A 25163-nucleotide genomic window follows, 5' to 3' on the forward strand; every position below is an offset into this window, starting at 1 on the left:
ATTCAGTTTCTGAGTTCTGCTGTTTTGCGTTAAACTGCTTCAACTTTATACTGCCGATAGATTATCTTAGTTAATTTGGGGACCAGGCTTTGTATTTGCCTCCAGAGTTACCAGACTCATTCTTTTCCCATTTTAAGGCCTGTTTTTTGAGACGGTTAAAACACGACTGTCCCAAATCCCCATTGCTAAACATGATTATTTTTCTGTTTTTGTTTACCAAAATATTTATTCAGATCTGCAGAGTTGTTGGTAGAGAATGGAGAGGAATTGTTATTTTCAGCTTAAATGAAAAAAATAAATGGTCTTCAGTTTGTGAACACTTGCTGAGTAGTTGTTCTGGAGATCCTCTGAAGTGACTGTGATAACTGCACATTGAAACTTACCTGTAGAGCACATACAATTCTTCCTACTGCGTGTTTCTGGACATTGCATTCTGTACTATGCAATATGAGAGATGTAGACAACGGATGATATCTAAAATATCTTGGGCCAGATTCTTATGTCCACCTCTCTTTTATCTTGCTGTAACTCCATTGATGCCCATGGGTTACAGAGATCAGAACCAGCTTCATTGTTTTCAATGGGAGATTGCCTGGTAATATAGACACTGTATCCATTCCATTGGTGGGTCATTGGCACGAAAACTCTGGGTATGGTCTATTCTGCAATTAGATACCTGCGGCTGGACCCTGCCAGCTGAGTTGGGTCACTGGGCTCGGGGTATGGGGCTGTATCATTGCCATGGAGACATTCAGATTTGCGCTGCAGCCTGAGCTCTGGGACCCTCCCACCTTTCAGGCTCCTAGAGCCCGGGCTCCAGCCTTAGCACAAATGTCTACATGGCAATTAATCAGCCCTCGAACCCGAGTCAGCTGACACAGGCCAGCTGCAGGTTTCTAATGGCAGTGCCTACTGCCACTCACTTCAGCCCTTTCGGGAGTCCAGCACCAGTGGCTGAAGTAGTTCAGAGCAGGGCCTGCACTCTCCTCCCTGAGAACGGCTGTTCTCTGCTCTGGGGCACAAAGGCTAGAGAAGACTCATTGCATCTTCTCCCTTACCCCACATCGAGTACTTTACTTGCTCAGTGCCAGCAGCACTCCTCTGCCCCTCCCCTGCCCTTAATTACAATGTCTTTCTGTCGTCGTTATGATGGGTGGAGTGTAAAAAAAGCAACCCCCCAAGGCTGTAATGTTTGGGTGCTGAAATGTTTGTTTCATGAAAAACCCACATGCTGCAAGTCAGACTGTGAGCTGGTTGGCAGACTCACCAGCTGGGGAAGGAACAATACAAATCCAGCTACCTTTCATGCCACATCCCTTTGCTCAGGGCTTGCTTTGTTTCCAGCAACAAAACTCAAAACCAGAGCAAATCAACTCTCACGACTGGATAGTCATTGCCTGAGGCTTTTCCAGCTCCTGCCAGCTGCGAGGAGAGAGGATCCATCCTTTACACAGTAGCCTCCTTTGCACTAGATTCCCCTTTTCTTTTATAGCTGTGTCCAGACCAGCCATGCGACAGGCAGGAACCCGGAAACCCCTTACAGGCTGGATTGCCTTTATGCCTTGTCACAGACATGTAGAATATGCCTTTAAAACTCATCAAATAGATTGGACCAAAATCCCCCTGCTAGGGAAAAAGAGCCTCTGGGGAAAACCCTACTAGAGAGATGCTTTTTGAGAATGCAGACCTGCTGCGTAAAACACCTGGGGGAGGGACGCTTTTGGTCAGTTGCTTCTCAGGTACATTCTTCCTTGTGAGGGAGGTTTTCTACCAAGAAATCCAAAGTAAACTACAGGGTCTTCTACAGAACCTCATATTCACCCATTGGATCCATTGCTTTGAAGTAATACACTGCTCACCTTGTAAGGGGAGATTCAGTAGAGAAGGGAGTTATGGGCCACATGCTAAAGTAGCTAAGTCACGGGGGTTCTACCAGTCACTGCTGCGGTGTCTCCTGATGGCATCCTCTAGGGATTAGCTCATGACCAATATGACACCCCCTCCTTTGGTAGCTCACCTCATCTCTCTCTCTCTCTTTCTCTCTTAATTACTCCCTCTTTGTAACTCAGGGTGCTCCCACTTCATGGCTGGGCCTCTCCAGCCAGGTCACTATAGTTTTTCCCCTTCTGGGCTAGTATCAAAGTCCCACTGGATGACCATCTCAGGCAGTCTTCTGCCCCACTGCCCAGGTTATGCCACGTCCCTAGTGCCTGGTAGGGTGAGCCCGGGGCTGCCTACTACTCCACATTCCAGCTCAGTGACCCTATAACCAGCAACTACAGTCTGCCCTTCCTATATCCCTTTCTCTGTCTTCTGGCCCATCACTGGGTTACCTCTGGAGCCTCCTCTGTTCCCTGTGGTTTCTTCACCCTCACTTCAGTTCTTGCCAGAGTCTCTATTCCCAGGCAGGATCTAGGGTGTACTCCTCCCGAGGACTCCTCCTTGTCTCTTGTCCACTTCCCTCCCCTCCAGGGAGTGAGGACAGTGCTCCTTCTTGCTTGCCACTTCCTGGGCTTCCTCATTAGTTAGAGCTTAGCAGCCCTGACTCTCTTCCAGGTGCAGCTGGTCCTAGGGTTAATTGGCCCTTCCTACCTGTTCAGCCCTTGTGTGGGGTCGACATCCTCCCTCCCCCTGCTAATTTTACTGTCCCATCTGTGTACTATAAATATCCTGACAGGGCAGCGGGGCTACATTAATTCCCACAGGCCTCCATACCAATGTTAGTCACTCTTCCTAATCAAATATTTTCAAACAAACCCGTCATGCTCACTGGCCTCATGAGGAGGCTCCCAGAAGAAAACCATTCATTTTCCTCACCACAGAGTCTGCTGATTAGATGTTTTGTGGAGGGAAGGGCCGATATGAAAGCACAAAGAGGAAAACAACAATTCTTCTGCCAAGTTTTACAGCCTGTTGCTTTCCTTTGCTGACTGGCTGTATTCATTTGCCTCACAGTGATATAAGTGAGAGAAGCTGATTGGAAAATGATTCATACTGTGGCAAAGTGGAGCATGCAAGTACATCCCCTCTGCTTTCCTTCCCCTCCTCTCTCCTCCGGTGTGCTGAGTGACCAGTCCCTTCCTCCAAACTCCCTTACCTTGGTCAGCTTTCCAGTGTTCAGTTCCAGCACAGTCTACTCCCTCTATGGGACTTGACAATGAAAAAAATACAAAGAAACTAAATGAAGGCACCTTATAATAAACATGGATTCATCCGAGTGTGTTCACTGTGTGTGAAGGCCAAGCAAGGGTGAAGAGGGAAATAACTGGGGAATGTGCAGCATGTATGCTGTACTTCAAATCTCCTACCAAAGCTAATTTTGTTTGCGCACTAACCTGATGCTGGAGTTGTGCAGGTTTATTGCACTGGCTGACTTCAAAGTCTTTGGATATGAGGGCTCTTCAGAGTTGGCTTGTGGTTGCACAGGCAGCGTATCACATCATTCCCATGAGGTAGAGAAGTTCTATCGCCCCCATTTTACAGGTGGGGAACTGAGGCATGGAGAGACTAGGTGGCCTGCTCATGGTCACCTGGGAAGTCTGTGACAGAGTCAATTGTACTCCACATTCATGGCCAAGGGGCCTTTATGGGACCTCTTCTTTCCAGAGCTACCTTGGCAATGGATTCTGCAGAGGTATAGATGTGAGGGAAGCTCCTGTGAAACTCAGCCGGTATCCTTCTGGGTCTCTCATTTCTAGGACTCATTTTCCATAGTGGTTGCTCAATGTGGAGTTCTGCTTTTCCAGGCCAGTCTCCTCCCTTTGGACATTGTTCCCCTTGGGAGATTTGGCTTATTTTTCCCCCGCCCCCCCCCGCCGTGGAGAACAGGAAACCTGACTCCTTTTGCCAGCTGGGATCTGATCTAAATGCTTTGGTTGTGTTGGCAGCCTCTTGAAGGAATGATTTGGTAGGAAGGCCTACTCTTCTGCAGCTCTTATTTAAGAGCTACTAATTACAGGGACTTATGAGTTGCTGCTCCCTCCGTACTAAGGTAGTTCCCTGATTCTGGCATATTTAAGAGTAAGAAGAGATTTCTTGAGACCATTAGGGGAAGACAAGTTACTCTTGAAGGGCCTCTAATATGATATATGGGATGTATTGACTAACAGCAGACTATTGGGCAGGAGAAGGGAGGCGATACTGCATTTTTATAGAGCACTGGTGAGACCACTGCTGGAATACTCTGTCCAGCTCTGGTGTCCACACTTCGAGAAGATTGTTAAAAGATGGAGGTGGTTCAGAGAAGAGCCAGGATAATGGTTGAAGGTCTGGAAAACCTGGCTTACAGTGAGAGACTTAGGGCTCGTGTACATGGGCAAGTTTCTGCGCAGTAAAGCAGCTTTTTGTGCTCAAACTGCAGATGTGTACACACTGCCAAGCCACGTTGTGCGCAGAAACTCCTCAGCTGCAGCGCTGCAATAAACCACCTCAACAAGAGTCGTAAGGCTAGTTGCGCAGAGGCTCCAGCGCTCTGTTGCCAGTGTAGACACTTGATTGCTTTCTATGCTGTAATTGGCCTCCAGAGCTGTCCCATAATGCCTCAAGTGACTGCTCTGCTCATTGTTTTGAACTCAGCTGCCCCGGAGACATGCACCCCTCCCCTTTCAAAGCACCGTTTCTGACAGCTGTTGTGTGCTGTGCTGATCTTCTCTGGGACACAAAGCAAACCATTAATGTGGAACACTCATGCTGTTGAACACAGAGGCATGGGTGAGAGGGAGAGTTGTGAAGAGAGTCCAGGGAGGGAGGCGGGGACTGATGTCAGGGTTTCCCCCTCCCCCAGGACTGGTTGTTTCCTGCCACCATCTAAACTTACAAGACAGCATGCTGACACTCTCCTCCTCCCCATACACAAACTCCCTGTCACTCTTCCCCCTCACACACACACACACACACACACTTCAGTTGAAAATCAGCAGGCAATGTAGTAGGGTACCCATGGAAACCTGCCTCATGTTACACTGTGCCTGCCCCATGAGGCATTGCAAACCCTTCCCAAAGCATCCTGAGGCCAGTTGCACAGTGGGATAGCTACCACAATGCACTGCTATCTTTGCCATTGCAAGGGCTGCTAATGTGGATGTGCTCCAGCGTCACAAGGAGCACAGTGTGGACAAGCAACAGCTGTTTAATTCCAGCGTTTTAATAAAAGTGGTATAAATTGTGGCACAGAAACTTGTCAGTGTAGACATACCCTTAAAGAGCTTGATCTAGTTGAGCTTATCCAAAAAAAAAAAAAAAAAAAAGGTAGTTTGATCTTTCTATGGTTATCTATGCGGGGAGGAGATATCTAGCTCTTCAGCATAGCAGACAAAGTCAGAACAAAATCCAGTGGCTGGAAGTGGAAGTTAGCAAAATTCAAACTGGAAACAAGTTGCAAGTTTTTAACACAGTAATATCAATCCATGGAATAGCACAGTGATCCCCTCTGACCTTGAATCTATGTTGGATTTCAGTCTGTTATTACCTGTAGTATTTGTGTGTGTGAGTAAACTGGATTGTAAACTCTGGGGGCAGCAGATTTTATTATTATCTCTAGGGCATTTTAGGAAGGAATTTTATACAGCATTGTACAGAAAAGATGTACAAAAAAAAACAAATTAACAAATCTTTTCTACAAAGACTTTCCTCCCCTGCCTTCTCTTCTGGAAGTGAGCAAGGATCATATTTGAACAGAGGGCATTTGTAAACCTCTAGAGAAAATCTGTGCAATATATTGTTTTCAGCAGATCTGAAGCTCTTGGTATCTTCAAGACCTGTTTAGCTCTGACCTTTGTCTGTCATCACAGCTCAACAGAAACATAACATTTTCTCTGCTGATCCCCACTTTAGGAGCCCAGTGTCTCAGCCTGCCACTGGCCATTCCAGGCTTGGAAGGAAACTCAGTAATCTGTTGACCCCTCAGAATATGCCCAAAGGAGTGTTTTGCTTTCATCCTTCGCTGACTGTTATAATATGAACAGTTTAGGTCGGGGACCCCCTCTGGAATACTTCAAGACTTCCAGTCTTTGGAAAGTTGAAAGAATCTAGAATATCAGTCTCTAGAAACTTTAGAAATTCTGGAGAGACAAAAACATTAGGATGCTTGCAGGTCACTGTCCATTATAAAGGCAATGGCTTATCATTACTATTTATTGTGCCCGAAGGAAATGAGCCATCACAGATTGGCAGAAATTGACTACAGTTTAAATCAGGCTGGCGCACCATGCTTCATGAGTTGAATCTGGTGGAAGATTTAATGAACATATGTATTTAATATGCAACGGCAAAGATGCAGGTGGCTGAAAATGCAGTTACCAAATTGTTAGAAGCTTGTCCTGTCACTTCTGCATTGTGGGAACCTGTAGAAAGACAATCAGAAGAATTGCAAAAGCAGAGAATAACTTCCCCTGTGGAGTTCAATGAGTGTGATGCACAGATGTGTGTTCATCTGCAAAGATGGTGGAAGTAGAAGAATGTGTGGGGACTATAAAGTCCCTATAAACCCCAGATTGGAGAGGGATCAATATCCAACCTCAGACCTTCAGATTTATTTGCTAAACTAGCAAGAGAGTTCAAGTTCACGGACCTTGACCTCTCCCAAGCACATCATCAGGAACAAGGGAAATTCCTTACTATGAACACAGACAGGGTTGCTCAGGTACGGAGGTTACTCTAGGGCATAGCCAAGACACAAGTAGTATTTCTGGAAAAATGGATCGGGTGCTTTGGGGGTTAGGTTGTACCGTCTGTTACTTGGATGATAGGTAGATAACTGGGCAAGGTACAAAGCAGCATATATAATACCCCAAAGAAGTCAAAAATTTTAAAAATCTTTCCAAAGAATGTTGTAGGGGTTGATATATGGGGAGGATGTCAGAAGCAGTGAGAGATAAAAAGGCATCTTTTAAAGAGTGGAAGTCAAATCCTAGTGAGGTAAATAGAAAGGAACATAAACACTGCCAAATTAAGTGTAAAAATGTAATAAAAAAAGCCAAAAAGGAGTTTGAAGAACAGCTAGCCAAAAATTCAAAAGGTAATAACAAAATGTTTTTTAAGTATATCAGAAGCAGGAAGCCTGCTAAACAACCAGAGGGGCCCCTGGATGAACGAGATACAAAAGGAGCACTTAAAGACGATAAAGTCATTGCAGAGAAACTAAATGGATTCTTTGCTTCAGTCTTCGCGGCTGAGGATGTTAGGGAGATTCCCAAACCTGAGCCATCTTTTGTAGGTGACCAATCTGAGGAACTGTCACAGATTGAAGTGTCACTAGAGGAGGTTTTGGAATTAATTGATAAACTTAACAGTAACAAGGCACTGGGACCAGATAGCATTCATCCAAGAGTTCTGAAAGAACTCAAAAATATGAAATTGTGGAACTATTAACTATGGTTTGTAACCTGTCCTTTAATCTTGTCTCGCATTTGTTCTCCTCCTCTAGAGACAGGCAGAATCCCACTGAATACAACCTGAGCCTCTGTTTCCTTAAGCATCTTCCCCAACCTGGCATAGTCTCCCTTGATATGTTCCACGAGAATCTAGCTGTGTCATTTGTTCCCACGTGATGGGTAGTCAGTGGATTCTTTCCTGCTCCCATTAGGATCCTCTTCAGTGTCAGGTCCACAGCCCATATCTTAGCTTCCGGCAGATGGAACACCTTCTGTTCTCTGGGTCAGCTCTGGTGACAGGCCTCTCTGTTGTTATTATACACAAAACAGAAAAAACACAAAACAAACAGAAAAACATCATTCACAGTCCCTAAGGACTAGGGGCTTGCCTCCTCCCTTCTCCTCAGGGGCGGCTCCAGGCCCCAGCACGCCAAGTGCGTGCTTGGGGCGGCATGCCACAGGGAGCACTCTGCCAGTCACAGGGAGGGCGGCAGGCAGAGTGCCTTCGGCGGCATGCCTGCGGAGGGTCCGCTGGTCCCGCGGCTCCACTGAAGCCGCGGGACCAGCGGACCCTCCGCAGGCACGCCTGTGGAAGGTCCACCGGAGCCATGTGAGCGGCAGAGCGCCCCCCGCGGCATGACACCATGCTTGGGGCGGCGAAATGTCTAGAGCCACCCCTGCTTCTCCTCCAACAGAACTCTCACCTAAACTCCCCTGTTCACAGCTCTGTTTGCTGGCTGTTGTGGGTTATTATTATTTGGCATTTAGTTCTTCAGAAATGTAATAGACAGGATACTGGATTAGATGGACTTGTTTAAAGGATGTCTCTTTCTGAAAGCCATGGGTGTGTGGTCAAAGTGGAAACTATTTTGCATCTAAAAAGTGTGTCTAGAATTTTTATACTTTTATCAAATTCAAAAACAGCAAATGGGATTTTTTACACAAACTTCCTATAAAAATTAACTTTGGAACAGCGACCAACCATGGAGGTTTTCAGTCTAACAGTCCCCAGCAGTCTTTGTCTCTTGGATGACCATCACAGCCAAATAGAGCGGGTCAACATTTTTCACTGAAACTTTTTAAAATGTGAAAAATGGCTTTTTTGACCAAAATGAATGGTTTTCCAGGAGATTTCCATTTTGGTCAATGTTTTCTGGTTCTTTGACAAAAATCCCTCAAAACACACTAACAGCATAGTACCCACCTCTTACGAGCACCCCTTCCGGTCACATGTGTCTGTGTTCTTTAAACAGTCCTAGCCCAAGTATTGGGCCATACCCATAGGGCTTCTTCCCTGGAAGCAACGGTTTCACCTCTTAGCCTGTTCTGGCCCTAGCTCTCCAGCTGGACCACTAACAGTTCAAATCCCCTTCTGCGGGTTTATCGCTGTAAGCCAGCTCCCCAGTGGCCTATGGGGGGGTGGGTGGAACCTGGGCCCACCCACTACTCTGGGTCCCAGCCCAACGACCGTAAGAATAGCAGCCACACACCACCATGTCCCTTTAACTACACTACTTTTAGTTCCCTGGGGCACTTCCCCACCCATTGCCAAATCTTTACTCTTACCCTCAGGGCTTATCTAAGTTCAGGCCCGCAACCAGTCACGAGCTCTTCCTCGCTGCCCTGGTCCCCGCCAGTCCTGAGCTGTCCATGGTGCTTCTGTTTCCTTTGGTCAGCCAGGAGCACCATCTGCATTCCTCTGGCTCCAATGAGAAATGGATTGTCTCTGGGTTCACAGCTCCTTTTGTATGACTCTCCTGGGCCCTGATTGGCTGCTCCCTGCAGCCTCTGTGATTGAGCTGCTTCCCCTGTAGTCACACTAGGCTGCTTGGAGGACTCCTGTATTGCTCCTTTTCTGGGATGGGTCTGATAGGACTCTGAGGTTTCCATCAAGGCAGGGCTGGCTCCAGGCACCAGCTCAGCAAGCAGGTGCTTGGGGCAGCCAAGGGGAGGAGGTGGCAAGTCGGGCTCTTCGGCAGCAATTCAGTGCCGGGTCCCTTGGTCCTTCTCAGAGGGAAGGACCTGCCGCCGAATTGCCATCGAGGAAGAAAGCAGCACGGTGGAGCTGCCGCCGATCGCGAACGCAGCTTCTTTTTTTTTCCCTGCTGCTTGGGGTTGCAAAAACCCTGGAGCCAGCCCTGCATCAAAGAGTCTCTGGGCCTAGTCCACCCTGTCTGCCCTCCCTTCTCTCCCTCTGCCCCCTCTCCCCCGAAGTGCTGTGTCACCAGGCATCCATCTGCCTTCAAGAGGCCACAAAGTCAAATTACAAACACTAAAGATTCTTGAACTTTGGAGAGCATCAGCTCACTGCTCATTCAGGGTTCCTTGAACACATCAGAAATCTTAAAATGTAGGCAGCACGAATTCATCTGCAATAATAGCATGCAGATATGGTTATACAAGATAGGCACTTTTGTAGATATCTAGTATCTACCACTACCAGACTGATACCTGGAATTGTAGAATGCAGCATGTATGCTAGAAGGCAGTCTGGAGCTAACAAACACTTGACCGCTTGATGGCACTGTTAAATATTTAGTCAGTCAAGAATTCAAAGCAAAATCTCAGAACAATGACTGAAGAAAGAAACCCACAAGTCCAGCAGGTATTATACTACTATCGAGTCTAACTTAAGCTGAGTAAAATAAGGGAAGGCAGGAGCAACAGTTCAGTTTTAATTCATCTCATTGTGCCTAGTTGCTGGTTATGAATGTGTAATAATAATACTTAGTATTTGTCTAATTCTTCATTTCTCCAAAGTTCTCTGCAAATATTATTTAGTCCTCACCTGGCCTGTGAGGTAGATAAGAGGGTTACTTAGGGTATTTTTTTTAATGTAAGTGGGAAAAAAATAAAGTCAAAAGCTGCACAAGAATTCTACCTAAACTGCTGGCATGGCTGTAGATTGGCTTAAATAAATAAATAAATAAATAAATAAAATTGCAATACTGCTGTGATAATCCCGGGGTCAGGGAGTAGGGCTAGAATGGAGTTCTCAGGACAAATTATTTGATGGCTTCAGACTGCAGCCACCAGCTCTTGCTGCTGGCCGCTCTCACACTTTTTCCTAAAATACTTAATTAGTTTTAGGAAAAACAAATAAATATGCACATATAGAGGTCCAGATCATTATAATTATTTATTGCTAGCTAGTAAGTCCGTTGTGAAAAGTGATATTAACAAACATACAAATATCACTATTCACAGCAGACTTACTCAGCCCCAGCAAACCTGGGGCCAAATTAAACCCTGGATGGGGGTGGGGGAGTTGGGGAAGGTGGCGGGGGGATGGAGCCCAAAGCTGTGTGGCCAGAGCCTGGGGCCCATTACCCCAGGGTGAAGCCTAAAGCTTCAGTGAGCCGTGCCCCACCCCCAGGAGGGTGAGGAACTCACCAGCTGCCTGCTCTTCCAGCATTGTGCCCAGGTATCTCCAGAGGAGGGCAGGGCCCAACTCCTGCTGGCAGCCCCAGCAGTCAACACCAAGACAGTGCATCCAGGAGCATGAGGGAGGAGGAAGGGGTGCTGCTTTGCCCCCTCTGCCCTCCAATTATAGCCCAGGAGGCTGTGGCTAAGAAAAGCCCCAGATGGCTGCATTTGAGATTTGCTGGGCTAGATGCTGCACCCATTGTAGTCAATGGTAAAAGTCTAACTCTGATGGTGTAGGATGTCCCTTAATTGGGTCTGATACTACCTGAGTGTGCAGTGGGGTTAGGGGTGCAGGTTCCAGGCGTTGCTTACCTCAAGCAGCTCCCAGAAGCAGCAGCATGTCCCCCCTCCAGCTCCTATGTGGAGGCGCAGCCGGGCAGCTCTGCGCGCTGCCCCATCCGCAGGGGCGCAAGGAGTCTCCCTGCAGCCTGGTTTTAGGTGCCTGTCTCTGAGAGAAGGGTGGGGCTTAGCACACATCCCTCTTGTCGGCCTTGCCTATTGGCTGGTTTAGGCAGCTTCTGCCAGCTAATGTGCTGGCTTTTGTGCATCGCATTTTTAGTCACCTGTCTCTCCCCATTCATTGTATGGACGGCCCAGGTGCCTAACTCAGCTTTCTGGATTGCAGGTTTGTTCCTGGCTTTTCTAGGTGCCTAAAAGTTAGGCACCGTGACACTCAGGATTGCAAAGCCAAAGTCCCTTCCTTGAGCCCATCCTTGGTGTTTGTTGGCCCTCTGTGAACAATAATACCTCACAGGAGTGTTAGTGATTAGTCAATTAGTGTGTGCGGTGCTTTATTCGTAATCATTTCTTGAGTGCTGACACTGTGTGGAGCACAGTACAGAACATGCAGTGAGATGCAGTCCCTGCCCTATAAAAGTAGCATGGAAGAATGCATAGAGGACAGGGCAAGGTGAGTCTAAAAGAGGTGTGGTCAGGCACGAGATATTGGCACTGCGAGGGTATAAAAGTGGAGGTCAAAGATGCAGGCGGAATGGAGCCTTGAATCAGGACACGGTGATGGGAAAGTCTGTAATGGGATTCAGGGAGGCAAGTGAAATGGATAATGTGGGGGGCTAGGAAGATGAACTTAAGAGCAGAATTTTGGAAAGGCTTCAGAGAAGAGCTGCAGCAGTGAGGGGGGCCAGAGAAGAGAAGGTTGAAGCAGCTGGGATGAGAGAGTTTCACCACTTGGAAAAGGGTTTTAACCAAAGGAACAGAAAGGAAGGCATGGAGTTTTTAGAAATGTTGGACAGCAGAAAGCGATAGCATTTGGCCACAACTTGTATGGGAGTGGACAGAGAGGTTGAAAAGTACACCAAGGTTGAAAACTTGCATAGCAGAAGAGATAAGGAACACAAGAACATAAAAATGGCCATATTTGGGCCAGACCAAAGGTCCAGCTAGCCCAGTATCCTATCTTCCAACAGTGGCCAGTGCCAGGTGCCCCAGAGGGATTGAACAGAGCAGAGAATCATCAAGTGACCCATCCCCTGTCACCAATTCCCAGCTTCTGGCAAATAGAGGTAGTAGAGTTGTCAATGATGGCTGAGAAAGGAGGGAGAAGAGGAGATGTTTTGGGGGAAGGTAGCTCACAGCATGCCATATCCGGTTTGTGCTGGCTTTGCTGAGTAATATCTGAGTCCATAATGAGAGATCATTTGGTCACGGTTTCTCTGACAGCTGATAATGTTCATAATGTCATGTCCATAGTATGTGTGTACGTAACATAATGGTGGTGGAACTACTACTATTTTTAATGTAAAGTAACAGTTTTTAAAAATAGCTTTTTAAAAAAAGCAGATCAAAAAAGGGATTTCTATCACCCCCTCCCCAAAGAAAAGCCTGTTCAATTTAAGAAAAAGACCAGTTCTGACATACAGCCTGGAAAATTCAGCCCTGTAACATATTCCTTCTCCCTTTCTGTTTTTCAGCCTTGATTCCTAATTAGACACAGATCTCATTTTTATGTCCTGGGAGTGTAACTCCAGAACAAGACAGGCATTCCGACAGAGCAGTCACTGTTTTCAGGAATGCACTTTTTTGGCCCTTTTTGCCTCTGTTCTTCTCTACTTCTGAACCTCTTCTCTTGATTACAATGACAAATATTTGCTGACCCAAACATTACCTAGATCTCTCATTTCCCTTGCCCCTGCTGGCTCAATGTCTCCTATGTTCATTTGCCAGCCAACATTTAGAGCAGGAGTAGGCAACCTGTGGCACACCGTGCCAAAGGCGGCACGCGAGCTGATTTTCAGTGGCACTCACACTGCCTGGGTCCTGACCACTGGTCCGGGGGGCTTGGCATTTTAATTTAATTTTAAACAAAGCTTCTTAAACACCTTATTTACTTTACATACAACAATAGTTTAGTTATATATTATAGAGTTATAAAAAGAGACCTTCTAAAAATGTTAAAATATATGACTGGTGCACGAAACCTTAAATTAGAGTGAATAAATGAAGACTCGGCACTTCTGAAAGGTTGCCAACCCCTGATTTAGAGTATGAAGTATGGTTCTTTGACAGCTTGTTTCTTTAAAAGTAGGTTTTATATATTGATCCACATGACTTAGATGGGTGGCCTCCCATGTGTGGCAGAGCCCATGGCAGAGTTATTAGGTCTATGGCAGAGCTCAGGAGGTGCATAATGACATCCTGCCATGTGAGCTGTCAGCTTCTTCTCTTTTGAAATGTCCAAAGCACTAACAAATTCCTATTTCCCCTCCCTCCTGCATCACCATTACAAGTTCTGTGCTTTCTAAACAGAGTCACTGACAATAACTTTCATTTAATGAGAAAGACCTGAATTAAAGCCCAGGGGGAGTGCTAAATTATGATCTTCAAACATCTGAATAGCATAATATAAAACAACCCAGAGTTTGTCTACAGCAAATTAATTTGATGCATTAGAGTTTGCAGTTCTTGCAGTGCCACATTTTACTGACTAGAATGCGTGAGCGTTTTCTGATCATGGGAAGTATTCGTGCTCTGTGAATTCCACTCATAGTCAGAGGGCTCTAACAGTGAGAAGTAACTTCTAAACACTGTCCAAACTGGCAGATTTCAGTAAGTACTCAACAACAAAGAATTGCCATTGAAGGGAGTTTCTAGTAATTTTCCAAGGTACTGGACCCAATGCTATTCAATATTTTTATCTGTGATGTGGAAGTATGTATAAAAATCACTGCTTATAAAATTTGCAGATGACACAGAGATTGGCAGAGTGGTAAATAAAGATGTCAGGCTGGTCATACAGAGTGATCGGAATCTCTTGGTAAACTTGGCCTATTCAAACAAAATGAGTTTTAATCCCACCAAATGCAAATGTATACATCTAGGAACGAGGAGTGAAGCTCATGCCTACAAAATAGAGAACTGTATCCTAGAAAGCAGTGACTCTGAAAGGGACATAGGAATCATTGTGGACGAGCACCTTAACATGAGCTCCCTGTGTGATGTGTGACAAAAAGAGCCAATGCAATAGTTGGATGAACAAAGGAGTAGAGAGTAGGAGTAGGAAGGGGATTTTACCTTTGTGTTTGCTAGCAGTGAGACCAGTACTGGAATACTGCGTCCAGTTCTGGTGTGCACATTTTCTAAAGGATATTGGAAAATTGGAGAAGGGCAGAAAAGGGCCACAACTGTGATTCCAGGGCTGGAAAAAAAAGCCTTACAGTGAGAGACTTACAGAGCTCAATCTGTTTAGCTTGTCAAAAAGAAGACAAGACTGAGAGATGACATGATTATGATGTGTAAGTATCTTCACAGGGAGAAAATAGGAGGTACTAAAGGTTCTTTAATTTAGCAGAGGAAGACATAACTAGAGCCAATGGTTGGAAGCTGAAGCCAGGCAAATTAGAAGTTGGACACAAATTTTTAGCAGTGAGTTTGATTAACAACTAGAAATACTAACTCAAGGAAGTGGTGAATTCTCCATCTCTTGACATCTTCAGATCAAGGCTTCATGCCTTTCTGAAAGATATGCTTACGTCAAACACAAGTTATTGGACTCATTACAGGGATAGCAATGACATTCTCTGGCCTGCATTATACAGGAAGTCAGACTAGATGATCTCATGGTATCTTCTGGCCTTAAACTCTATGACTTTATGAATTACCCAAGTATGGAGTTTTTTTGAAAATTCTGGCATTAGTTTTGCTTGGCTATGGTATGTACTGCATGTGCACAGATCCAGGAACCACAATTATCCATTAAGGCTTGCGTCACCTTGGCATAGTGCTTCTGCTCTGGTTGATGGGGCGAAGCACACATTGGGTTCTAACAGTGGCTCCTGTTTAAATCTCTCTCTCTCCTGGACACTGGCCATCTTGTTCACATATCACTGGGATGCTCTGTTAGGCAGAGCATAGTGGAGGAACGAGCACAGGCATGAGCATTCAGGAGAGCTGAGTTCTCTTCCTTTAACTCTCTGTGTGGTCTTGTGCAAGTCGCTTCACGTTTCCTTTCTCGGTTTCATTATCTGTAAGAAGGTGATAATACTCAACCTACCGTCCCTTCAAGGGATTAACTAGTTTAGAGTCTGTTCATGTTCAAAGTACTGTAAAACATTATAAAACTGCTGATTATTATTATTTCAGCAACCCTTGAAAATGAGCTCAGCACACTGTCAAACTTTCTGCACTCTTCGGAAAGGGTCATTCTTTTCCAATTCTGTTAGGGCAATTGGACTACAGCAAACTCGGTAATGTTGGCCAGTTCCTTCCTTAGGTCCTTCTGCACTCACAATGCTTCTAGCACTATGTGATGTTTTGTTCATTGGGGGGGAAATGCGTAGGCATTCACTTAACTTCTTTTGTCAAAGTAGTTTTAAGGCAAGTGTAAATCTCTGTCATTCATAGGGGCACCATAAACTTCTGTCTTTTGAACTGATCCTGCTGGTAAGTAATGGGTCCCGCTTGCCATATCTCTCAAGCACATACAATAGCTTAATCCCTTGGCTTTTGAAGAATCAAAGCTTGCAGGACTAAACACCAGCAAACAGAGTCATCAAAGAGTGAACACATCTAAGGCAGACAACAAAAGTCAAATATTCATGGGCAGCTGTAGAGCTCAGACACAGGCAACTGTTTACGAATGTGCTTCCTTGTGTTGGTTTTCTTTTTAGAGGCTGGAAAGGGCAGATTTTCAGCAATAGCCAGAATGTTTTGATGTAGCCTGGAGATTTCTTGAGCCATGTTGATGAGAAAGCTTTTCTTTCCTCTTGCCTTCACATGATTGGTGCATGGTGTGTCTTGGATCAGAGTAGGCAGAATGTGAGATGTAAAGGTATAATATTCTGGATTATTGAGCCGTAGAAAGGGGATGATGTATGTACTTATCACACTAGGAACCATATGACTGGTTTATTAATTCAGGAATCTCTTCTTTGCCTCAGGGACAATAGAGACCATTCTTTGAAAAAATCTGCTTTGATGCAAGATTCATCCCCAAGCACCATGGCGTCTGTCTAAAAGATATAATGTTGGCAGTGGTAGTGTAGCCACGCTGGTGCCAGGATATGAGGCAGACCAGGTGGGTAAAGTAATATCTTCTATTGAACCAACTTCTGTAGGTGAAGGAGACAAGCTTTCAAGCTCCACAGAGTTGAAGAAGAGCTCTGTGAAGCTCAAAAGTTTGTCTTTCACCAACAGAAGTTGGTCCAATAAAAGATATTTTCTCACCCACCTGGTCTGTAAAAGATATAATTGCATTGAGCTCATTGGTATGAGCACAAGATGTTTCTCAAGGAATCAAGGAGAGCTTTGACTGCTTGTTTGAATTCCATACAGTTGTTTGACTCTAAAGCTATAGATTTACTTCATTTTTTGAAAAGTTCAGATTCTCATGAGAACTCAGCATTTATGAGGACACTTCTATGCAGTGGCAATGAATGCATTATAAATGCCTATATGTTGTATGCAGTGTTGTTGTAGTAGTGTTGGTCCCAGGCTGTTAAAAAGACAGAGTAGGTGATGTTATTTTTTATTGGACTAACTACTGTTGGTGAGAGAGACAAGCTTTGGTGCTTACACAGAGCTCTTCTTCAGATCTCTAAGTACATTTACCAGACCTGAGGAAGAGCTCTGTGTAAGCTGGAAAGCTTGTCTCTCTCCCCAACAAGAGTTGGTCCAATAAACATATTACCTCCCATCTTGTCATTTTAGAAATGCCTACACAGATGAATGTTTTAGAGTGCAGCAGCAGTTGTTTTTGAAAGCTAATTCTGATTGTAATGTTAGGGTTTCACAGGAGAATCTTGGGTTTAGACAGACTCTTTAAAAGTGAAACATAACATGAAAGATAAACATTACTCACACCCTGTCACGGCGTGTGGGGAGTCCAGTCCTGCACCCCTCTTCCTGGGACCCACAGTGACTCTTAGCCAGCCAGTAAAACAGAAGGTTTATTGGACAACAGGAACACAGGTTACAGCAGAGCTTGCAGGCACAGTCAGGACCCCTCCATCGAGTCCTTCTGGGCTTTCAGGGTGCTTGGATCCTAGCTAGAATACCCTGAATTCCGCCCACACAGCCCCAAGCCCAAACTCAAACTGCCTCCCTCCTGCCACTCCCTTCCTTTGTCCCCCTTCCCGGGCAAGGGTGTTGACCTTTCCCCTCCCTTACCTAGCTCAGGTTACAGGCTCCGGTATTGTCCATCCCCTAAAGTCCTCCCCTGCTCTCCCATTCCCTACACATACAGCCCCTACTCCATCACACACCCTAATCACTCTTCTTTTCTTTCTATCCATTCTCTTAAATGGTTCAGTGGCTCTCATCACACCTTTGATTTTCTATGTAGGATCTTGTGTCTTCCATCACCATTATTTCTGAGTGCCTTGTAATGAAGGCTACCTCACAAACTGAAGTAGTGTAGTGCCACTCTAGCTTGTTTCCGGGAATGGGCTCTGGATTTGTTGTTCTGACCGTGAAGTAATTGAGACATGTAATATCATCAGTTGCTGTCAAGTTATTATTTTTTGAGCCACCAGAATGTGCCCCCGTGTACTGAGTTGGATTTCAATGCATCAAGAGCTTCAGTCTTCATATTGGGCACTGATACGTGCATGCGACTGCTTCCAGACTCCTAGCTGTCAAGTGTGAGACCAGTATGAATGGTATCTGAAATGTTCTATAGTGGATCTTCTCTTTCCAAGTGATGGCATTCACAATTACACTTGTTCTATCTATGCCAAAGGTCATAAATTTGGCCTGAGCTCAGGCAAACATTGAGGAGTCCCATCAGATACATCCCTTCTTCATTGAAGTTGGGTATTCTGGATGCGTTCCTTTTATTTCTGTTGTTGCCTCATGTTGTATTGAAAGCAAGTCAAGGAATAATCCATATGTTTCTAATAGTGTTGGCTCGGGTCCATCAGACATGGTATTCAGACTTTACTCTGTCAAAATAACAATCTCCAATTATAAATGTCTCCAGACCTTCTGCCTCAGAAAGGAAGAGAGATTTTAATTCAGACCCAGCGTTGCTTCACCTCGTGGCTTGCATCTTGAGAGCTTCACTGATCAGGACTTTGGATACTCTGATCTTCTGGGTTATACTGAAATTCTGCAAGCCTTCCCCTTGGAAGAGCCATGATTTAAAATGGCCTTATAGTAGGGCTCAGTGTCTGAGACATTCCCAGTCCCAGCCATTCTGGAATATTTAATATTCCTGATGAAATCAGGGTTGTCTTTGTTAATTGTTGAGTATCACCTTGTAGCTATGACAGTTTAGCATTCTTCTGTCATCTCTCACCCATCAGTGATATTACTCCTGAAAGGATTTTTCATCTATATGCACTAGTTCATTGTGCTACTGAAGTGTGGGATCCAGTTCAAGTCCTTACTACATTTACTTACCATCCATTTGAGCCAGTTGTGGAATGTTCTCGTCACTCTACTTTTCCTTAAAATTAGCCTCACTGGTGGCAATTATATCTGTAAAATTCAGGCTTTTGTGACTTACCTCCATTCACAATTTTTTCATAAAGCTAATATGATAGTGTCTCTTCACCCCAAGTTTCTACTGAAGATTGATCTAACTGAGGTGAAATTCAGAAACCATTTCCTTTGTGGTCTTCTTAGTTATTATTTGTACAGAACAAAGACCTTTAAGAAATCATTCCAGTTATTCATCACATTCGGGGAGAAGGCAAGGGGTGACGAAGCTGAGCTCAGAAGCTGTCTAGCACATTCGACTTCTTAGTCGATCACCTTGTGACCAGGTAAGGTTATAAGTGTTGGAAGGACTCAGAGCTCATTCTGTGAGAAAAGAGGTCATCTCACCCGCTTTTCTTACCATCCATTAGTGTTTCTGTCTGAGATTTCTAAGGCTGCTGAGTGGAGTTGAAGCATTACCTTCACTGAGCACAATCTTCTCAATACTGGCACCAAATCGCATGCCAGCTTCAGCAGGGCAGTCTTTCAATCCCCAGTAAACTAGACGATAAGAGTGTCAGAATCTTGCCTTTTTCTAAAACAACAAAGCACATTTGAACAATGAGGAATCCGGTAGCGCCTTAAAGGCTAACAGATTTGTTTGGGCATAAGCTTTCATGGGTAAAACCCCCCTTCTTCAGATACATGGAGTGAAAATTAGAGATGCAGGCATAAATATACTGATACATAAAGAGAAGGGAGTTACCTTACAAGTGGAGAACCTGTGTTGACAAGGTCAGTTCAATCAGGGTGGATGTGGTCCACTCCCAATAATTGATGAGGAGGTGTCAATACCAAGAGAGGGAAAATTGCTTTTGTAGTGAGCCAGCCACTCCCAGTCCCTATTCAAGCCCAAATTAGTGGTGTTAAATTTGCAAATGTATTGTAGCTCTGCAGTTCCTCTTTGGAGTCTGCTTTTGACATTTTTTTGTTGAAGGATGGCTACTTTAAAATTTGTTATCAAATGTCCAGGGAAGTTGAAGTGTTCTCCTATGGGCTTTTGTATGTTACCATTCCTGATGTTTGATTTGTGTCCATTTATTCTTTTACGAGAGACTGTCTGGTTTGACCAATGTACATGGCAGAGGGGCATTGCTGGCACAGGACGGCGTATATCACGTTGGTAGATGTGCAGGTGAATGAGCCCCTGATGTTGTGTCTCGTGGTTAGATTTTCTGATGGTGTTGCTAGAGTAGATATGGGAACAGAGTAGGCAACGGGGTTTGTAACAGGGATTGATTCCTGGGTTAGTGTTTCTGTGGTGTAGTGTGTATTTGCTGGTGAGTATTTACTTCAGGTTGTGGGGCTGTCTGTAAGTGAGGACTGGCCTGCCTCCGAAGATCTGTGAGAGTGAGGGATCATTTTCCAGGATAAGTTGTAGATCATTGATGATGTGCTGGAGAGATTTTAGATGGGTCTGTACATGATGGCCAATGGCGTTCTGTTATTTTCGTTGTTAGGCCTGTCCTGTAGTAGGTGACTTCTGGGTACTCATCTCACTCTGTCAATCTGTTTCTTCACTTCCTCAGGTGGGTACTGTAGTTTTAAGAATGCTTGATAAAGATCTTGCAGGTATTTGTCTCTGTCTGAGGGACTGTAGCAAATACAGTTGTATTTTAGGGCTTGGCTGTAGACAATGGATCGTGTGATGTGTCCTGGATGGAAGCTGGAGGCATGTAGATAAGTATAAAGTAGGCCTCCAGATCCCCACAGAATTGTATCATGTGCGTGGGGGCGATGGGGCAGAAAGAGAGTCCCTGAGATAAGACAGACTGTTCTGCTGGGCTAAGTGTGTGGTTGGATAGATTAACAGTGTTGTTGGGTGAGTTGAGGGTACCACAGTTGTAGCCTCCTGTGGCATGTAGGAGTTTAAATAGTTTACTGTCCTTTTTCCTCTGTAGAGAAGTAAAGTGTGCGTTGTAAATGGCTTGGCTCATTTTTGTAAAGTCTAGCCACGAGGAAGTTTGTATGGAAGGTTGGTTTTGTGTGAGAGTCTCCAGTTTTGAGAGCTCAAATGAAGAGCTTATGCCCAAATAAATCTGTTAGTCTTTAAGGTGCCACCGGACTCCTCGTTATTTTTGTGGATACAGACTAACACGGCTACCATTCTGATAAAAAGCCCATTTGCTTACCATTCCCTGAGGTATAGCACCATTGAAAGGAATGTTGCATGTTTAGTAGATTAATATATATTTGCAATACTTGCCCTTATTTGTAATAGTTTTATCAATGAATGGGCGGCTTCACTTATTCTTCAGATAGTCTTCAAAAGTATTCACACTTGTATGTAGTTTGTTAGAGAAACTTCATTACAGGCTTGAGTGTAGATCCAGAAATACTATATTGCTAGAAAGGAGAGTGTTCCGTGCCTGCTGGGAGAGATCTCTGAAGTTACTGTGATCTGTGGGATACACACTCAAAATATCAGGCAAGATAGGAAATAATATAAAAGGACCTTACCGTTGCCATGGTGGGGCATATGTTATGTGCTTAAAAACTAAAATCTTTCTGTAAACAGAAAATTTGTTCTCCATATAGCATGTGCCAAACAGCACACAACAGCAAGAATATATCTGTAGATATGGCTAATACACCCTCAGAGAAATCTGTTTCAATAGATTATTATAGCAAACCTCCTTCTTTGCCTCTGGTGAGCTCATGGACTCATAGGCTTTACAGTCAGAAGGGACCATCGTGATCATCTTGTTTGCACATCGCAGGCCACAGAATCTCACCCACCCACTGTTCCAGAACTTCACTCCTCTGATGGTTAGAAACCTTTGAAATTAGACAAACCTAAACCTATTGATGGTCAGTTTATATCCATTTGTCCTTGTGCCAACATTGGCCCTTAACTTAAATAACTCTGCTCCCTCCCTGCTGTTTATCTCTCTGATGTATTAATAGAGAACAATCATATCTCCCCTCAGCCCTTGTTTTGTTAGGCTAAACAAGCCAAACTCCTTAAGTCTCCTCTCATAAGGTACGTTCTCCATTCTTCTGACCATCCTACTGACTCTTCTCTGCATCTGTTCCAGTTTGAATTCATCCTTTCTTAAAAATGGGAGACAGAATGAGCTTCTCTGTAGCAACACCTTTTCTACTCCCATTGAGCATGGGAAATTTTCTCTTAAATTTACAAACAGAGAACTGCAGCAGACAACCTGGTCATGGAGGGAAGGGCAAAGAAGAGGCCAAAAGCTAATAAAGAGAAGGAAATAGACATTTCAAGAGAGCGGAGTTAACATCAGACCACACAATGGAAAGGAGAAACTAGGTAGGAAGGGAAAGAGTAGTTTTAGAGGCAAGAGAAGTTGCAATTACAAAACAGAGATGTGAGGTTAAACAAACAAATGAGAAATGAAACAGCAGTGACTTGGGCATTACATTTATATTTTAACGTGTTGAGTGCTAGATGCTATAGATGATTTATTAAATGTTTTCCACTGCAGGGAGTAAAGGAGATGATATAGTTCCTCTTTTATATAGAGGTTAAAAGTGCATCCAACTGGAGCTCAGCAAGGTTAATAAAATCCATATACATCGATCAGAAAGCTCAGACTCATTCTCCCAGATACTCAACCCTCACTCTTAGAACAAAGCAGAGGAAACACAGGCCTTTCATCATGACCAACTCCAGGCTCTGGAGAACCAAAAGAAGAAGTGCCTTCAGAGCTGAGGACCCCTCAGTAAGAATGGCAGGCCCCCTTAAAATGCCTTTATGATATATATCCCTCTGCTACTCTGGTTCTGAGTTTATTTCTAGGATGATGATTGCCATTGTACCGTGTACATCAGTGATTACAGAACTTGGAAGGAAGGAGGCCTGTGCTCACTGTGAGGGGTTAGACCCTTCTTCTGGGATGCCACCTGATGTACTGGGATTTCACTGAGCCTGCCTGCTCCACTAGCCTGGCCTCCCTCTCCCTGTTTTTCTGAATTAGGCTCTCCATCCTCGGGCAGTGCACACACACAGGTAGGGATGCACCAGCTGTCACAGAGACTGCAAACAGCTCGCTATGAGAAGACAGCCAGGAAATCGCCCAGCACTCAAATGCAGCTTCCCTCTGGAAGGTACACCCAAGATAGTATTGTCTTGCACTGTAGAGAAATGTGTACAATGTAAGCTCATAACTTTGTCTCCTCCCTCAATGTGGAGGAAGATATGCACAACTTGCCCTCCCCCCAGTTAGAAATTGCACAAACTGGGTTTAATAATAAACAAAACAAGTTTATTAACTATAAAAGGCAGATTTTAAGTGATTATAAGGGATAGCAAACAGAACAAAGCAGATTACCAAGCAAATAAAACAAAACATGCATACTAAGCTTAAGATCTTAAAGAGACTGGTTTCAGCAAATAATTTCTCATCCTAAATGTTGTTTTAGGCAAGTTGCAGAGTTTCTGTAGCTTAGAGTTCCAGTTATTTCTCTCTACTGACTAGTCTCCTATTTTAGTCTGGACTCAGCCTTTGCCTTTCCCACTGCTCAGTTCCTTTGTCTCTTCCGGTATTTTCAGCAGTCTTTCTTCCTGAGCAGGAAGGCAATGGGGAAAAGTCCTGTTTGCCTTACTCCTCAGCCTTAAAAAAGATTTACATAAGGTGGGAATCTTTTGTTCCCCAGCCTTGACCTCCCCCTCCTTTTAGTTGAAAATTACTAGAAGTTCAAGATGGTGTTTAGTACCAGGTGACAGGACCACCTGACCTAGTGGTGTCACACCTATGTCCCAGGATGCCTCTCAGGAAGGAGAGAGATTAGTATCTTCAAAGTCTTATTGTTTCTTCCTAATGGCCCATCAAGGCTGATGAACTGTTACCTGGTGGGTGTCTCCCACACATGAGTTAAATTGTGACATATTTAATATTCCTAACTGTAGATACGAAATGATACATGCCTACAAATTGGATAATCACATTCAGTAAAATATAACCTTTCCGATGATACCTTACAAGACCCATCTTCAATAAAATAGATCTCAGTTATGCCATATCCGTATCATAAGCATATTTCCATAAAGAATATGGACTGTAACGTCACACTCACATCATGATGTGGATCTTCCTTTCTCTAGATGACTTCATGAAGCAGAGCCGGGGCATGCTCCTTCTCTACACCATGAAGAACCCCTCCTTCCCCGAGTACATCTTCAGCAGCGAGAGCGGCATCATGTGCCTCGACATCCACAATGACCATCCCTATCTTCTTGCTGTGGGCTTCTATGATGGCAACGTGGCCATCTACAACCTGAAAAAGTTGCACTCACAGCCAGGCTACAAGAGCTCTGCCAAGTCAGGGAAACACACAGACCCCGTGTGGCAGGTGGGTGCCCCAGCAGGGGTCATTCATTTCCTTTTTCCTACAGCGATGTGCAGTTAGATCAAGTTCAAACAGCCCAGTGACAAGCCTGGGATGGAGGGACGTGTGCTTTGGCCCTGTATGCATGGTAACACTAGCTACTGATTGGTAACTTTCGGGGAGCATAATAAATCCTATTGCAATGTACGGGAAGGAAATAATGAGCCAGAACAGGCACCAAAACTTTGATTAAATAATTACTTTTCTTTTACTTTATTTGAGATTAGGGACCGACTTCTCTTATTGGGAGCAGCCAATCTCCTTTGTATATTATCGATGTCACCCTGACATCCTGCACGTAAGGCTATTTATCCTGTAAAGGTAAAGGCAAAGGACTGGATTCTGGCAGGCACCAGGAAGTGGGCAGGATGTACAGAATGATTAATCAGCAGGAAGTGACAGTTGTATTCTGGCAAGATCAGCCCAGTGACAGCCCGTTGTGCAGTTGACTCTCAGACCTGGTCCACACTACGCTGTTAAACCGATTTTAACAGCGTTAAATCGATTTAACGCTGTACCCGTCCACACTACAATGCACTTTAAATCAATTTAAAGGGCTCTTAAAATCGATTTCTGTACTCCTCCCCAACAAGAGGAGTAACGCTAAAATCGATATTAACATATCGATTTAGGGTTAATGTGGCCGCAAATCGAAGTTATTGGCCGGCTAGTTATAGTGATAGCTACCTACAGTGCAACGCTCCGGAAATCGATGCTAGCTTCGAACCAGGGACGCACACCGCCGAATTAATGTGCCTAGTGTGGACGCGTACAATCGACTTTATAATATCTGTTTAATAAAACCGGTTTAAGTTAATTCGAAATTATCCTGTAATGTAGATGTACCCTCACTGAGACCAACAATACACTACATTGGGGCTGAACATAAAGGCTTTTGCTGGGTCATTGATCACGACAAGCAGACCATGCCCTCTCATTTTAGGCAATGCCCTACAACAATGGGTGATGTTTTATTGGGGCCAAAATGAGTGCGGTTGATCCTGTGCTAGAATCTGCTGGCTCTGAGTTTTCTGGCATAAACCAGACAGAATTTAACCCACAGTAACGGTTACATGT

The 25163-nt window shown here is 44.5% G+C and overlaps 1 protein-coding gene across 2 annotated transcripts in view; it reads left to right on the plus strand.

Annotated features, from left to right (window-relative positions):
- The window catches only part of DNAI1 (dynein axonemal intermediate chain 1), a 321188-nt gene that overhangs the window by 87067 nt on the left and 208958 nt on the right, over window positions 1–25163 (plus strand). For both annotated transcript variants that reach the window (XM_030567426.1, XM_030567427.1), the window contains exon 13: window positions 23803–24050. In XM_030567426.1, the coding sequence (XP_030423286.1) occupies window positions 23803–24050 (248 nt within the window). The remainder of the gene's footprint in view (window positions 1–23802; window positions 24051–25163) is intronic.

This window comes from Gopherus evgoodei, chromosome 6 (assembly GCF_007399415.2).
Source record: "Gopherus evgoodei ecotype Sinaloan lineage chromosome 6, rGopEvg1_v1.p, whole genome shotgun sequence".
NCBI lineage: Eukaryota > Metazoa > Chordata > Testudines > Testudinidae > Gopherus > Gopherus evgoodei.